At 44.9% G+C, this 17,735-nt stretch overlaps 1 protein-coding gene across 1 annotated transcript in view; it reads left to right on the top strand.

Annotated features, from left to right (window-relative positions):
• Positions 1–15,950, top strand: part of LOC6525774 (pneumococcal serine-rich repeat protein) — a 32,607-nt gene extending 16,657 nt beyond the window's left edge. The window contains exons 3-6 of the mRNA XM_002101559.4: positions 8,752–8,901; positions 9,179–9,710; positions 10,064–11,465; positions 11,811–15,950. Of these exons, the coding sequence (XP_002101595.1) occupies positions 8,898–8,901; positions 9,179–9,710; positions 10,064–11,405 (1,878 nt within the window). The 5' untranslated portion in view covers positions 8,752–8,897 and the 3' untranslated portion in view covers positions 11,406–11,465; positions 11,811–15,950. The remainder of the gene's footprint in view (positions 1–8,751; positions 8,902–9,178; positions 9,711–10,063; positions 11,466–11,810) is intronic.
• The last annotated feature ends 1,785 nt before the right edge of the window (positions 15,951–17,735 follow it).

Below are 17,735 nucleotides of genomic sequence, written 5' to 3'. Positions count from 1 at the left end.
ACTTAACTCACTCGTCGAGGTGAGAAATGCAGTATTCTGGCTTCCATTTAGCAATATTAGTTTTTCTGGGAATTATTTTCATTTTCATTTTTCTTATCAGTCTGCACAGAAAATGAAGTGCTTATGTGCTGTGAAATTAAAGCGATCTCTTGGCTGTCCCTATGGGGCAAACTTTGTGTGCCCTTTTGGCCCCAAACTTTTGGCATCCAACTATCGATTGGGCTCCTCTCATTTCTTATTAATGCCGCAGAGCCGAAAAATTCTTTCGCAAAATTAATAACAATAATCGTGAGCGTCGGCCAGCAAGGGCAGCAAATCAAATTGAGTAAACTTGCGGTCTCAGGGGGGCCTCGGTTTGGTTTGGTTAGGATTGGGTGGAAAAATGGAAATGGAAATGGGGTGTATGCTGGAAAAACCACAGAATGTATAGACTTTGCTTTCACTTTGTAGCTGGATTTTTTTAGAATTTTTTTTTTCTGCGTTTCTGCCCCACTCCGTTTGGTTGTTTGCATTCTGCCATAAATCATTAAAAGCACATCAAGAGGGAGTCGTGCGGGGGCGGGGCTGGTGGCAGGGGCTGGTGGCAGGGGCAGGATGGGGACGGCGAGTTGGTTGGTGAAGGCCATGGCCATGGTGCAATAGGAGTGGCAAGTGGAAAGTGGCAAGTGGGAGGGAGCCTCTCCAAGGACCAAGTCGGGCAATATTCAACAATTTATTTATGTTTACGCACCACAAACAATTGAGAGTGTGCTGGAAAGCGCTTTCCGCTTGCCACCGCTTTTCCACCGCTTTTCCCTCCCTTCCCCTTCTGGTGGCCGCCTTAGTTGGTCAGGGGCAAAATGGTTTACAGGGATGTCTTCGCTCGGGGACAGAGGACATTTTCTATTATTATTTATTTGTTTTGCTTACACGGAAAAAGTTTATGCGACACAGGGGTCAATATTATACAAAAGGTAAATACATGTTTGCCATATTAAATGTTTCAATTTGATGGAGTGCAGGCCGTTGCCGTTGCCGTAGCCACTTATACTCACTTATGATCATATATGGCATATGGCCTTTGAACAAGATTTAATTAAATTACTTTTGCAGCACAATACCCTTTGGGAACTTTTGCATTTTAGTTTGCAGCCACTGATGGAAATATATTCGATGCGTGCACGATGCCTAAAAATCAAATTAAAAGCCAACAAGGTCCACTCTAAAAGCTCAAAAACGAGACAAGCTGAGACTTAATTATGCAATTTTATTTGGGTATTTGCACAATAATAATTGTATTGATTGCCGCCCGCCTCTTCGAGTCTCAAGTCTCAAGTCTCTTTTCACTGGAACTTTCAACTTTGATCAAAGCAGCTGCGCGATGATAATCCGCTCCGGCATTTAGGGGTTTTTCCCAGTAAATGTTTAATTAGATAAACAAATCAATTCTGATGCGGAGCGCCCACATCCGCCGCCCTGACGAGGCGGAAGCCTTGCGGTTCGCATCCACATCCGCATCTGTATCCGCATCTATATCCGCATCTGTATTCGCATCTGTATCCGCATCCGTTTTCGGTTGCGTAGCAGGTGATGGCGTCGTATGGATGTATAGATGCATTAATTGCGGCACCACCAATTTCGTTAAATAAACAATTAATTAATGGCTGTGGGGAGTGACCGAGCATTATGAATGATAAATCATGCATGTTTCTCCGCTGATTATTTCCCAATGATTCTATGAATATTTAATCCCCCACCCCCTTCCCTCCTCAGTCTTTTGTTTCGCCTTCAGGATAATTGCGTTTCGTGTCATTTCATTTGTACATCGCCGTCGCACTGGGTCAGTTTCCAAAACGCATGCATACATATATAGATAAATGCACATTGAATTAACAATTAACATTACATGTGGATTCTCGTGTATGCAGCGCAAATTATTTATACTGTAGTAGATTGCCTCTCTGTGTTCCAATTTTCCAATAATCGGCGATACTTACTTACTTACTTTTGGCATCGATAATGATTGGCTGCCTCTAATACTATAGATTATAGATTATTATTATTATAGATTATTATACTAGTATTATAGATCTGCTGCTTGCAGAGTTCCTAAGCAAGAGCTCTATGGATGGTACTAGTTACCTAAGAGGATGCAATCACTTAATTTTAGTCGCGATGCCAGATGATTGATGCTCCTTTTTCACTGCACACTTTAAGACACCGGTTTTGGGGAATTTCCAAATATAAATTGTATTTTTAAAAGTTTGGAAATTACAAATAACTTTCTTGTTGCCCAAAACTTCAGCGCGATCTGTTACTTGTCAGAAGTTTTCACTGCACTTTCACTTGCGCCCAGTTTTATGCAACACTTGTGCCTCTCTTTCCGCCCACGCATGCCATCTCGCTTGCTCGCTTTTCTGCCACTGCCACGATGTTTTTACGTGTGGCATGTTATCTAAGCTAATTAGTTTTCCACATTTCGCTGATATTTCGCATCGAGGATGAAATTTAAGGGGTTGTTTCACAAAAAAAAGAAAATAAATGAAAAAAAACTGGACAAATGGAAGAGATTGGGTATAATCAAGTGGTTGTGGTTGCATATACTCATATATACACCTTACCAGCTATGTTCCATATCGCATTTGGCCAACAAACTGCCTGTGACATGCGTGCAGTGGCATCGAAACCAAATTCAATTAAATGCGAAATTCCATTCAATCAAAAAACTTGATGTCAAATCCGACTTTCTAAGGTCCCACACCCCAAACCAACCCACCAGGTGCATTGTGTGCGACATAAAACAAAAGCAAACTGCCGAAGCTCTCTGGGATTAGCTGTGGGAAAATATTGCCATGGGCCTTTGTTCCCACAGCAGTTCCCTTTTTTGCTTGGGAAACAATGCCTGGCTGCATCTCGAGATAGGATCCCAGTGCTGCTGGTCCTGCAGCTGGTTACTCACTAAGCCCGGTTCTGTTAGGTTATTCAAACCCAAGCCCAAGCCCAGTCACAATCCCAGTTCCAGTTCCAGTCGCAGTCCCAATCCTTTTGCCATTTTATCAACAAGTTCTTGGAGCACCGAATACGGCTTAGTTCCAGAATCGTTGGTGGCTTTGTTGGATACCAGTACCCAGTAGCCAGTATCCAGTACCCCGTATCCAGTACCCAGTAAGCAGCTTACACTCCTCCGCCACTCCAGCAGTTGGTGCCAGCTGCATTTTAATTACCTGACAACATTTAATTAACAGCACGAAAGATTCCACAAGCTCGGGATGCGATGCTGCCACTACCCATCGGAACTTCTAAATGGAATGCTTTACGAATACAGTTTCCCTTGGCATCACTGTTTGCGATGAAATATATATTTAACATACAAAAAAAAATCATAAATGTAAGCACATACAAATAAACTGGCTTTTATTTGTTGTATTAAATACGTTGATAATGATACGTAGTATATTAGGATTTTCCTCAGCATTTCTGTGTAATTGCGTGGTTAATATGCAAAAAGTTATATATTTTGCCAGAGATTTTCTCTGATAAATATTCAGAATACACAGCTACAGGGTATTTAATGTGAATGGAAGAGCAATACAGAGTGAGACTGCGCGATAGCAAAAGAAAAAAAAGAAAAAGAAAAGCGCCCAAGCATTTCGTAATACTTTTTTCTGTGAAATTAAAATTGTATTTTAGCCATAATCTGTGCAATTCAATGAGCAACATGCGAATTCAATTGAATTCAATTTGATTCAATTGGAAGCAAAGCAAAAGCAGACAGAGCACCCAGCCACCCAAGCATCCAATGAGGACCAAGTCGGATAGACAGCAGCATGAGTGGGAGTGGGAGTAGGAGTGGGAGTAGGAGTGGGAGTAGGAGCAGGAGCAGGAGCAGGAGGAGCAAAAGCTGGAGGAGCAAGAGCTGGATGGCAGGACTCGCATTCACTCAATGGCCAACGAATTTGTATGGTTCCATGCAAGGTTCCATGCAAGAGGAAGGCGACACATACACACACACAGACTTACAGCCACACACACACACAGGAAGAGTGGGCGGTAATGGGCAGTGGGCGTAACAGTTTACAGTTATACAGCTTTATTTTTTATAGCCTCCTCGCCATTTACTTCTTGTTTTTTGCCCCACTGCTTTTTTTTCCACATTTTCCAGAGCAACGCAAATTTTCTGGCATCTCTACTTGGTCCACTTTGGTTAGATTCGATTAGGAGTAAACGCCCGCCCACTTGGATTCATCTTGGATCCCTGCTGCTGCTGCTGTTGCTGGCCTCTGCAGCAAATGCATTTATGTTTTAATTCGCTCAACCAAGTTTGTAGGTGAAGGCGTGGGCATTGGAACGATGACAAGGACGAGTATGAGGATGGAGATGGGAATGGGGATGGGAATGGGGATGGGAATGGGGATGAGGATGGGAATGGGAATGGGGATGGTATGCCATGCCTCACACCATGTCATGTGCTGCAATTCAGTTAAGTTTTGATTGCTATTTTCGCATCGCTTCCTGGCCCGCAGCTCGGCTGCTGCCACAATGTTGCCAGCGGCAGCAAATGTGTGACATTTCCGTTTCCGCTTGCCGCGTTTATGTATTATGCAACAGGAACACACATACACACATGCACATGCACACGCACACATCCTCTTGCAACTTTTTAGTTGTAAATTACCAAATAACAAAAAGAAAAAACGAAAAAAAAAAATGAAACCACAACAAATAGCGCACACAAAGGGACTGGCAATAACAATGTTATCAAAGACCCAAAGGGGCGACAAAATCGAAACGAAAAGCGGAAGTTCCAAGGAACCGCCGCACAAACGCATCTCAGGGAGTCCGATTTCCGTTGTGGCGAAGGATGACCATGACCAAGACCGATTCTGATGCCGATGCTGTGGTCCTTCTGTGTCCTTGTGCATGGCCTCCTTTTATCCTCTATATCCTGGGCGCATTTTCGTTGTTGCATGTCATAAACAAGCTTGTCAAGCAGATCTCCACAGACGAAAGGCAACCGAAGAGGCAGGAACAGAAGCGGAAGCTAAGCAGTTTCGAGAACATTTTAAATTGCACATAGGAAATGGACTCATTGCTCTCACCAGCATCGAAGAGATGAGAAGTCACAGTCAAAAATGGATTCAAACTTATCGAAAAAGCCAAAGGCTTAGAATGAAATGCCTGAATGTATGGACGCAATTCATTACAAATTCCCTGACCACCTAATTGCCGCAAACCACAGTCCCAACTGACCTTTCCGTATCCGCATCCGCATCCGCATCCGCATCTCAGTTGCACCGGTGCAACCACAACGTAATTTCGAATGTGGCGATGTGGGGTAACCAGGTGTGTTCACTTCCGTTGCCAGGTGCAACTGCTGCTGGATGCAAGACAGCAAGTCAAAGGCAGCCAAGAAAGCCGCAATCATAATGTTCCTCTACGGAATCGCATCCGCACTCAACAAAAGCCGCCTGCACAAGCAGTTCTTTGAGCTCAACGCACTGGCTGATCGACTATTGAATACCCCTTTTCCAAAGATACTAAGCCACTGATGTGTGGTTATATTTTCTGCTTTTTAATTCGGTTTAATGAAAAGCAACATTCGTAAACAGCAAATAGGATTTGGAAACCTTTAACTTTGTGACCTACCTGATATACCCTCCGATGATAGACTGATGATAGTTCGACAGGAAAAAATGGTGAAAGCTGCACGCACAGAGAACAAACACTTTTCTCCGAGCATTTGAATCTCGATGTGAATGCGAATACGAATGTGGCACTGTATCTGAAACTTATGGTGATGTGGACGCTAGTTGCTGAATGTGAATGTGAATGCGACGTTGCAAATGGCCATATGTGGTCTAACCCCTAACCTTTGGCATTCAAATGTCCACGCCAGTCAAAGCCAATATGTGTGGCATGGTGGTGGGGGGGCGGGGCTATCTAAAAATGTCTCTCCAGAAAATGGAAAATCCGGGCAGGTTGCAAAGGCAGTTTCCTGGCATGAGTGAGTGCTCACGCCCAAAACTACTCCATGCCTCTTAACCGCCCCGAAAACCGAGTAAAGGGCATAAAACGGAAGTGATGGCGATAAGAAAAGATTAAATTACCTTCAGCACCTCAAGGATAAACATATCCCTGGACAATTAGGAGCAATTTGCAGGACAAGCCCCCAGTGAGTTGTGCGTTTCAATGCTAAATGGTAATGGCCATTAATATGCAGTGTTGCATTGGGCGGGTGTACGAGTGCTGACGATGCTGATTGATATCCTTTTAACCCACATCTCTCCACCATTTCCACCATTTCCAGGCTAAAGTGCTTTGTAAACTTTTTTGTGCAAGTCCATTAAACAAAGCTAAGCTGAAATTGAGCGTGGCGCCCGAACAGGGACCCCGAAGTGGTGGACGGTGGGACATTGTGTCTGCGCGTCCATCTGTCAATCGGTCTCTGCTCTCGATCTGTGCTGACTGCGTCCCTGTTTCCTGTTCTCCTCCTAACCGACCCTCTGACTGTCCCACTGTCCCACAGTCCCACTGTCTATCTGCCCCGCCGAGTCAATCAATCACCCACAAAATTGGGTGGAGTGGTCGAGTGGCGTTGAAAATGTGTGGCAACTCAAATCAACTAACCAAATACACACATCACTGGCCGAGGGAAATAGAGTCGGTGCGGTGCCTGAGAATCAATTGAAGTGACATTTAATTTTCCTTAAATCGATGGAAAACCGCAGCACATTGTGCACATGCAACTTATCAAATATGGCGGATAAATCTCAATTAGTTTCATTGACAATTTTCAGACACCACTCCGCATTGCGAACGAATGTAATTAATGAACGCTGAGTTAGATTGATAAAGAAGTCCAATTTCACACTACGTTATGCTTTATCACAGATATCACGGATAATTTGATCAATTCCGAATTCACCTTGATTGCTCAAAAGAACAAAGTTCGTTTGAAAGTAGTACTTAACTGGGCTGCACACATTGGCAGGTGTTCCTGCTGGCACCATTAACTGCACAATGGGTTGGTTGCCACAATACACAATATGAACTGGTGAGCTGGTGGGCCCCACACAAAATGGGTGGCAGGTTCGGACAGGAATCTGTCCAAAAAGGACATGCAATAAAGGACTGCACGGTGCACAAAATTAACCTCAGAACGGTTTTCACTTCTTGCGAAACCACAGGACATGCAGTCGCTTTGTGCTCCACTAAAATTCCCCAAAAACAATGGGCACCGATAGCCGAATACTAGACTTCATTTAAATTCAGAGAAGCGTTTATTTGTCTGTCGGACTACGAATGTTATGTTAACTGCGAACGTATTGGCTTAGTAATATGCTCGTTTATTTAGTTGTAATAGCTGGGTGTTTTTCAAGCTTTTCAGTCACCTAAGCGCGCGGACAATGAAGGCGTGAAGTATGTATTTCCCGGAAGGATAATTGCCGGGGAAAGGAGCGCAGGATAGCGAGTGAGGGGAGGGTCCTGTCAGTGGCATAGACAGGCTAATTAGCTCCCACACAAAGCCGCAACTTTGGTGTTGATTGCCAATTTACAAGCTTAATGAACTTGCGACTTGCGACTCGGGAGTTCGGACTTTGGACTTGGGACCTGTGATTTGCGGCCTGCGACTTTGTGCTGCCCCAAGTTGCAGCGGTCAGCGGATGAGGATATTGGATGTTGAATGTTGGATACATGATACAGGATACAGGATGTCTGCTGACTATGCAAGTGCTCCAAGTCAAATCGAATCAAATCGAATCAAATCAAATCTGCGTTTGTTAAAGGTCGCAACTCAACGGTTGAGGTGATCTAATAAAAGTTGTTCACTGATCACTTCCGCTGGGCATTCAGTGCATCCAACGAATCAATGTGGATGCATGGATGGGATGGGGCTACAACAACGCCATAATTAGTCGCTTAATTCCCCGCATTGAACGAGTTCCCTGTTTCTGCTCCGGGCAAATGTTAAGGTTGCGGCTTTAACTCCATCGCCATCGCCATCGTCGTTGCCATCGAGCGAAATGGAAACTCCTGTGGCATCTGAGTTATGGTGAAATTTCATTTGAACTTTTGCATAATTTTATGCTTATTATGGCCAGGATGTTGGGATGTTGGGCTGTCGGACTGCCGGTTTGTTTGTTGCTGTCGCTAACAGGAAAAGAGGGGAGCAAATGGGGAATGGAGAATTGGGATTGGGGAATGGGGACCCAACAAGCAGCGAAGCGAAAAGTCCCTGGACAGTGGCTTTAATTACTTTGATGCATGATTTTGCTGCCATTTGCAATTTGTAGCCCGGGATAATGAGCAGGAAGAGCTAAACTTGCCCCGGCTTTATTTAACCTGCCACACGGGCGGCACACCGAGTGGATACGAGGGGCACACGTAAAGGATTCACACATGAGCTGGTTGTGCTGGCTGTAATACCCTTTGGGTTTCGGGGTTACGGGGTTTTTAGGGATTCACGAGTTTCACGAGTTTCAGGATATCGAAATTTGAGTGCACAACGCGAAAAAGTGCTCCAAATATTCACAGACTGTTGGAGATGAAGCAATTTCGTTGCCCTTCACCTTTTAAAGTATTTAAAATACGGTCTTTGGCAAAACTAAAGTTTACATTTCTTGGGCGCACATATTAAATGTGTTTTTCATTTGTTTACTCTTTTAAATATTCACCACAAAGAGCAAACAAAATATGGCTTGCTGCCGTGGCAGTTGGCAGTATTGTGTTCGCTTATCGCTTATTGGACGTCTGGTTTGCTCTTGTTTCCAGCAAGGACACTTCAAAGGACAGCGAACACCGGAGAGTAGGAGCAGCGGAGTAGCAGAGGAGCAGAGTAGTTGGGAGCAGATTGTCTACACCCCGAAGACAGTCAGTAGCGAATTGCCCGCTGGCGAGCAATTGAGCAATTTTGCAAAATGGGTAAGTGACAGCCAGACGAGCCACTAATGAACCACTCGAGCAAACCGGACACCTGGTGGCCTATCGCAGAGCAGGCGTTTTGCACCTGCTGTTGCACCAATTGCCAGGATTCATTTGTGGCAAGCAGATAGCACTGCAAAGTGCACTCGTTCATATATTAAACAATTACTGTAGCTTTTATAAAACTCAGGTACTCACAGTATTATCATTATCAGAAAGTGATGTTCTCATCATTAATACAAGTACAACTCCCAATACTTACTAATCCGTTCCCCAGATGCGCTACGCTTCCGTGGTTCACCATTCGCCCGCTTCACGGGCCAGTCGACTGGACCGGGTCATCCGCGTCCACCGCCACATCCACAGCATCCGCAACGCACACAGCCGATGGGAGCACATGGCATCAGTGCACCCGAACCGCTGATCGTGGTGGAGGAGTCCAATCTGCCGGAGGAGCAGGAGGACAGCTCGGAGCCGACGGTCTCGAATCGCGGCAGCCTGGACATCGACTCGCCCGTGAATCCGTATCTGCTCTCGCCATGGCGTGATCCTCGCGAGGCACGCAAGCATTCCCTGCCCTCGCAGCAGGTGACCGACGGCATCACCGCCAGCCAGGTGCGCCGGCTCTCGGAGCGAGGTGGCGAGGGATCGGGACCCACACCCAAGGAGGCCGCCTTTCTGGCCACACTGTCGCAGGCTCCGGCGCCCACCGGACGTCGCCACTCGGTGGTGACCATCTCCAAGGTGCCCACCACTCTCTTTGGGCGCTCACGTCGCGAATCCGTGGCCGCGTATCCCAACAGCAATGGGTAAGTCAAATTCGTCGATATATATTTCAAAATGAATTGTAACTGAACTAGAAGAGCTCAAAGTAGTTTGGTAGAGTTGCACAAAATTAGCCGGGCGTTTGAAACTACACAAATGTATACTTTATACCATGAAAAAATCAGCCAATTGTGCTTTGAATTAACTAATTAATATAATATCACAATATAAAGTTGACACTCTATTGAATCGCTTTGTAGTATTGTAGAAGCTCAATTTGTATTTGCATTTGCATAGTGCTTGCGTGAACCGACGGTAATTTGAGTTATGCACTTGCGACTCATCCGAGAATATTTAGCAATCGATTATCTGTGTTGTTTCGTTGTTATGACCACAGGAGCAGTCGGGTGCTAAATTCCCGGCGGGAGAGCAACACAGGACCCCCATCGACAGACCCCATCGGCAGCATACACAATCTGCAGCTGGACATCATGGACGACATCTACTTGCAGTCGCGCAAGGCGCGCTTGAAGCTCTGGACCTCATCCAACGAGAAGGTGTGCGAGGTGCAGACCGTCGACGAGGCCGGCTCCGGCCAGCCGGGCCGACGATTCACCAACCGTCGCTACTCGGAATGCCCACAGCCAGGATTGGCCAGCTCCTTTCGCCGCGCCTCCGAGCTGCCGCCGTCGCAGCAGCTGCATCAGCAGCAGCATCAGCAGCAGCATCAGCAGCAGCAGCAGCAGCAGCAGCAGAACTCGGCTCGTGCCTCAACGCGTCGCAAGAAGTCGGGCAGTGGAACTGGACTCCTGGGCAGTCGTACGGACATCGCCGGCATATTTAGCTCGTTGACCAGCTCGGCCATGGACATGCACCGGCCGGAACCGGAAGGTCGGGATGGCAGCTCAAGTGCCAGCTCATCGGCAACGGCCACGGCGAGCAGCCCGTTTCTCAGCCAAACCTTTCAGGCGGCCGCTCGTGGGCGTGCCACCAGTGCCACGCCCACACCGACGACACACAGCGGATCACTGGCGGTTGGCGGTGGTGGCGGCGGCGGCGGCGGCGGTGGAGCATCGGGAACCACTGGCGGACTACTGGATCCCAATGCCGGTAGGTCGACGCGATCCAATAGCTTCGATGTGTCGCTGCTGAACAACGCCAAGCAGCTGGTGAGCGATGTCCAGGACAATAGTTCGGCCACCCTGTCCGGTTGGTTTGCCAAGCGGCACACGCCCTTGGCGCGCAAGAAGAGTGTCCGCAGCAAGAGTTCGGCGGTGGCGCTGTCCAAGGATGTGCTGGAGCGGCTGCAGAAGAAGGATCCGCTGGGTGGTGACTCTGGCAAGCCGAAACTTAAGCCACGCAGCAAGCAAAAGACCTGGGCGGAGTCCACCAAGGCGACGGTGGATGCCACCATACTGGGCACGGCCATCGAGGGTTTCCTGCGCAAGAGCTCCAATGCCAGCATGGGCGGCTCGGGAGCGGGCTCATCTGGTGGCGGCGGTGCCTCCACATCGGCAGCGGCACGCGGTGCCACGTCCAAGGCGGGCAAGGATTCGGGCAGCGCCAGCGGCAGTCCCGCCCGTCGCAGTCGACCCTCCGCCAGCAGCTCTGCTCAATCGCAGGCCGGCCGGGCAGTCCGCTCCACGCTCAATTGGTTTGGAAAGGCCGACGAGGATGACTCCAAGGACACGTGCGACGCCTCGCTCTGCGCCACGCTCAAGGACCTCTTTGTCAAATAGGTCGGGGGGCGCAGAGGCAAGTAAAGCCATGGGCCAAGTCCCGGCTAGAGCAGCACACCGGTAAGTTGCAAATCCTTTAGATAATATATATTATGCACTTAAAGAAAAAACACCTCCTGTATCTCCTGCATCCTTAGAGTTTTCAATTCGATTCAAAGAAACTAGAGCTTTTCCAGCGAACAAATTGAAACATAGAATTGACAAAACCATGTCTTCGTTTTAGCTATTGTTAAACAAATACGAGAAATTCTTTGAAATGTATATTGATTATTCTAAGAATGCAGGTCTTAAGTTCCACACTCAACTCGGTGGTTCCTGAATAAATGCCTGAAAAACAAATGCAGCTAAGCAAACCAAATAGCCTGCTCCTAACATTGTTATATCACGTTCTGTGTGCACTTTTAGCCAGCTACTTGCACCTCTGAGATCGAAAAATCCTTATCGAAATCCGAAATCCAAAATCCGAAAACAAAACAAATCGAACGAAGTTGAAGTTGAAGTTGAAGTTGAAAGCTTAAACAACCGAGTGAACAATAAGCGCAGCAAACAGTAATCCCCATTAAATTCATCATATAACAACACAGCAGCAACAGAGGCTTAATGGCAGATTAAAAGCATAGCAACGTCTGCCTTTCGTGCGGAAAGGAGATGCACATACATAGTTCACCAAAATCAATTATATAATCAGCATATAAACAGCAGCACTTACATAACTCACAAGCAAAAACAATAATAATAATTGATAGCACAGGCTTCACACAAAACACGTCCATTCCATAGAATGAAACACCGAGAACATTGTATTGAAAGGCACAGACACAGTTAGATACAACATGCAAGATACAGTAAGGTGAATGAGAAATTAGAACTACAAAGCAAACGGTATACCTGGAATTGGAACAATAACACTGCAGAAGCTATCGATACCTGAAGGATAATCAGGTTTGGTGTACAACAGTACGTACACGAGCAGCAAATGAAGGATCAAATGGAGGAAATAGAACTTAACAGCAATACACAGTGAATTACTGCGCCTACAAACACAAACATACACCTTTAAAATACTAAAAACCCCCAATCCTAACCAGAACGGAGAACGGAGAACCGCAATCGAAGCACCGATAACCGATAGCACTGAAATCCGATTAACGGTGAACAATAAGAGTACAAGAGAGCAACTTTTAACGGTACAAGTAACTTTACGCATAACGGTAATGGTAAGTGAGCAAGCAGAGACGAAGACGAAGGCGAAACGATAAGCGATAGACAGTGATCGATAGGCAGATAGTTAAGCGATAACCGATAGAGTTTAAGGCAACGCTGCAGGGGGAGTCAGGGAAGTGGAATCAGACATCAGGAATCGGTGGACACAACACCTCATCCCATTTTACCTCTTATAGCTAAAGATACAGATTAAAGATACAGATAAATAATATATATACGTATATATTCTCATACATTTGCATACCATTTGTAATCGACGAGGGGGACGAGAAGGAGTACAAAACTCGGGGAAATTCGGAGGGCAGAGAATATACACATATTTTTCTACGTGCAGAGCAATTTAAGCGGGTCCTTCCTAGTAAGGGAGTAAAGCCCGGAAAAATGACGAAAAGCAGTACTTGTTGATGCATTGCCAATGCGGCAATGGAACCACCTACATGTATATCTACATATATGGAGTGTGTGAGTGTTTTTTTTTTTTGGTGGCCATGCATGTTCATGCATGCACATCGGAGAAGTACACAGACGTATTGAATGTATTTATGAGGCAAAACCGTAACCGTGGCAGATGCACAAATCGGATTCAAACAATCGGGTGAATCAGGGCAAAAGCTGATGCCCCAGCATCACACACGGTTGCCACAACCATATCACAATAAGCATACATATGAACATATGAACATATGAACACAATGAAATCAGCACGACTACGTGCTACGTATAAACACGTTACAATATACGAATATACATGCATATTTATCTACGGAGAATTAGAAGTAAATGTCTACAGACTCAAGAGTTTTAATCAATGTAAACCACACAAAAAACGTAATTTGTATGTACAATCTGAGCTTACTCGAGGCAAAAATCAGAAATTACAATTCGCAAAACGCAAAACGCAAAATCGCAAATCACAACACAAACAGCAAATGCCAAACTAAATCGAGTCGGTTCGAGTTGAATTGAATTGAATTGAAAATCGAATATAAATTAATGTTCGCGTTGAATATTTAATGTTAAACGTAAAATAATACGCAGGCAACAGCAGCAGCAGCAGCAGAAAAGCTGAAAAGCTGAAAAGTGCCAGTTTGGGGGAGGAAGTTTCCCAGGAAGAAGTTTGAAAATCAATTAACGAAGAAATTCAAATTGGAAATTCGCAATTGCAGTATTGGCAAACAGAGGAGTGTGGAAAAGCCAAAGAGAAAGAGAGGGGCAGATATAGAGATAGAGATAGCGATAGCGATAGAGTAAAATAGGACAAACAAACAAACAAACCAACAAACAAACAATCAGTCAATATTGCAATCAATCAAGTGTGCTTCTATATGCGGCATTTGGCTTTGTCAATTTGTCAATTTGATCAAGAGGCAGCAGCAGCCAAGGGGCGTTGATGATGGGCAGTTGGATGGGCAGGAGATTGGAGGAGACTGCAATGTAGTGGCGAAACTACTCAATATAACATACACGAAATATATATGTATTATCCATCTATCCAAATTGTATCTCAATGTGCCCGACAAATGTGTTTTTAGACTTCGATTTCCATGTGCGTGTCTCAAGGAGGTAACCCAAAGTTAACTTTCACTTTCAGTGTGTTATATAGTGCTTAAGAGCGGCAGATTTACCTAAATACTGATCTATATCTCTATATACAATACCTACACGTAAAGATACAAATATATATATACCGTATATACCGTATATTTCAACTATTTACAAGTGCGATCCTTCTTGGTCGCAGCTAACTAAAGTTGTCCACCTTTTTGCTCATCATCCTAACTGTTGTTCTATATCGTTGCTATTACCGATCTACACTATGTAACAATAAATGTGTACAAAAAACGGGCAAAAAAACGGGGGGCAAATCGGGGGGGAGAAGGGACGAGAAGGGCATCTGAGGAGTATCTGAGTATCTCCATCTGCAGATGCCGCGTAGCAGGCCAAAGAAACTCTCAAGTTCTATTTGTCCTATTTTTGATAGTTGTATATATATATACTACATACATGCATATACATATACATATGTAATGCATATACAATACGTGTATACCATACATACACGAATACCAATATGGATGCAATTTTTTTCGATTGATTTAGCATTGAATGTGCATAGATTTATGACTACAAACATATTCGTATATACATATGTACTATGTGAACCCTATCAAGATAATAATGCTTCCGAGGAATATATATGTATGTACACCCATGAATAATCAGCGCGCGCGAAATCGGAAGTTAATGCATTTCCACACATACATGCATACATACATAGATGGAACTTAAAGCGCCGCTGATTATTTTCACGGGATGTCATTGTCATTGTTGTTGACGTTGTTGATGTCGTGCAATTGTAATTACCGTTATTCAATTGTTGTTAATGTTTATCCACATGTCTGTTTGTGTGCGTAAGACGTAAGACTACATACGAGCAAGCGGTTACCACCGACTACAGTACTTTAGTAGTGTTAACTGTCAACTGGCAAGTGGCAAGTGGCAAGTGGCGCCCAACGCCAATAATATTCAATACCCACAACTCTCTTAGTGTGGGGTATTCGGGATCATAGCGATGCGAATATACATACATACTCGTATATACATATATACATATATCCTATGTGTGTACTTTGATTCGAGCGATCGATCGATCTATGATTTCGATGTTTTTTTTTTTGGGCTTTTTGCTGGGTTCCAAGCACCCAGGGGGGAAAAGTGGGCAAAACTACGCATAATCTAGTGAGTAAAGAGGCAAATGGAAGGAGGAGGAGGAGCGATGGCGGAGGTGACATGCATATATAACTAAGATATATATCTGTGTAAATAACGGGAGGAGCATTGGGAATACGTTTGTACATAATTATGCGTACGCTAGCAAGGGGATAGCGAGAGAAGTTGAGTGTATTTTTTTTTTTGAAGCCAAAATCCAAATGCAAACCGAATGTAAAACAATCAATTGATGACACATAATGTAAAAGAAACCAAATTAAATACAATACAGCTAATTAAATGGCGAATGAGCGAACGATAAATCGAGCGGTCGGCAGGCAGTACTTATACACATACATCCGTATGCATATCCGTATACATACATATGTACTTGTATGTGTGCTCTTTATTAGCCGTGACTTTGGAGCAGGAATCGAGTAAATTTGAGGACGTCGTAGGAGGATGTGCACCAGGCGAGTGTACTTTACCGCACATACAATACCCAATATACAGCTAAATATACACCCATATACATCTATATATACATATGGAACATATATATATATATACTTATATATATATATATACGGAAATAAATAGTTTATGTGTACAGATTGCAGACGCTTTAATTTTGGGTGGGCGACGGGCTTGGCATGCGTTTCAGCATTTCAGCTGCCCATGATGGATCGATGCCTGCGGGGCATCGCGGCCAATCCAAGTCACCACAGCATGTATCCTCCAGTCCACCGATCCACCGAGTTCTGCGTCCTGCGTGTCCTGCCCAGCGATGGCTGGTTGGTCATAAATCAAACATCATTTCCGAGGACCCACCACAGTTCTGTTTTGGTCGGCGCCTCAAAGTATGCAACGCGAATTCGGCTGGATGGATATCTACCTGGCCAGATGCGCCAGGTGACAACGAGGGGCAGGGGGCGGTGGGGCGGTAGGACAAGGGCAAAAGGACCAAGAATGACCGGCAACAGGCATTAAATGTTAATGCGCTTTATGCAACGCTTGACTGGCCAAACAGCCAGCGGGGCTCCCATCAGCTCCAGCATTCTGCTCGACAGCCAAGTGGACCGGCAATGCGGCCCGATGGACCATTGAACATTCGAGATACCCTGCAAATGGTTACTGAAATTACGGATACCATTAAATTTTCCCCTATTTTAAGTTATTTACAGAACAGAAGTTTTTTTATAATTTATTTTTTGATTTCTTAACAAAGCATTCAATTAGTAAGTATGTGAAAACTTTGAGTTCTCCTTAATGTGGCACAGATTGGATAAGATTTTTTAAATGTCGCTTTCCTCGATTTCCAATCGTAAGTATTTATAAAAAGTTCCTGGCTACGAAATCATTGCTGTGGCAAGTCAAAGGCAAAACTTTGTATTAAACGTAACTCGCTGTCCCTGACGATGCCACATGCCTGTTGCAAGGGTGCCACTTCTAGGGTTTATTGGTGGGTGGTGGGCGCTATTCGGTGGCTGCTGGGTAATGGCTTTGAGCTGCAGCAGCCTACCAGTCAAGGTTGGCCTCTCATGTCAAGCGTGAAATTCGAAAGCTGCATACGGTGGCCGCAAATGGCGGAAGGGAGGTGGAAGTGGAAGTGGAAGTCAGGAGGTAGGCATATAAAACGGACAACAAAGGCACCATTGTCAGATATACAGCTTCCATTGTCATCGCATTGTTGCCATTGGTGACTTGCCTAATTACCCATAGTGTGCATACCAAAAAGGCATTTCGCAGCATTAGTGCTGTCGATAAGTTGGTTTACTGCTCGCCGGTTGTTGGCCCTTGGCCTTCTGCCTATAATTGTTATTTTCACTTTCAAGGCTTATTGAAATAACTATTTTTGGCAACCTAGCTAATTCCCGAGCCACGCGCTTGGTAGCCGAGTTTCGAACCGTGCATGTAGCGGATAAGCACACCTATGCACAGTCGCGTCCCTTGTGAGTTGGTATTCTACGGTTCGATTTGTACTGCAGCATTGATAGAGAAAACTATTTGATGCAACTTAATAAATGTATCATTTGCATAGAACATGACCCTTGGGTGTACTCTACTAAACTATGGAATGCGCTAGAACTGTAGTTCAAATAGAACCTCGTGATTCGTGGGAACTTACAAAAACAATGGAATGGGAGTATAGAGCGATCTTTTTGGGATACGATGCAGTTGCGTTTACATTAGTCAAATAAATAGCAGTTTCTCTGCGCTGCGACCATCGTTGCTTTTTTGTATAGCTCCTCCAGCTGTCGATTCTGTGCGATTTGCCTCAGTTTAGTTTCATCATTCGACCTCGCCGGTTCTGTTGCGTTCGTCTTTTCACCCGTTTTTTTTTTTCTTGGTTTTTAATTAAGCCCTTACCTGTGCGGTGTGTATTCAAAGGTGTAC

This window comes from Drosophila yakuba, chromosome X (genome assembly GCF_016746365.2).
Source record: "Drosophila yakuba strain Tai18E2 chromosome X, Prin_Dyak_Tai18E2_2.1, whole genome shotgun sequence".
NCBI lineage: Eukaryota > Metazoa > Arthropoda > Insecta > Diptera > Drosophilidae > Drosophila > Drosophila yakuba.
The sequence above is the reverse complement of the archived record's forward strand: the minus strand, read 5'-3'. Positions and strand labels throughout refer to the sequence as shown.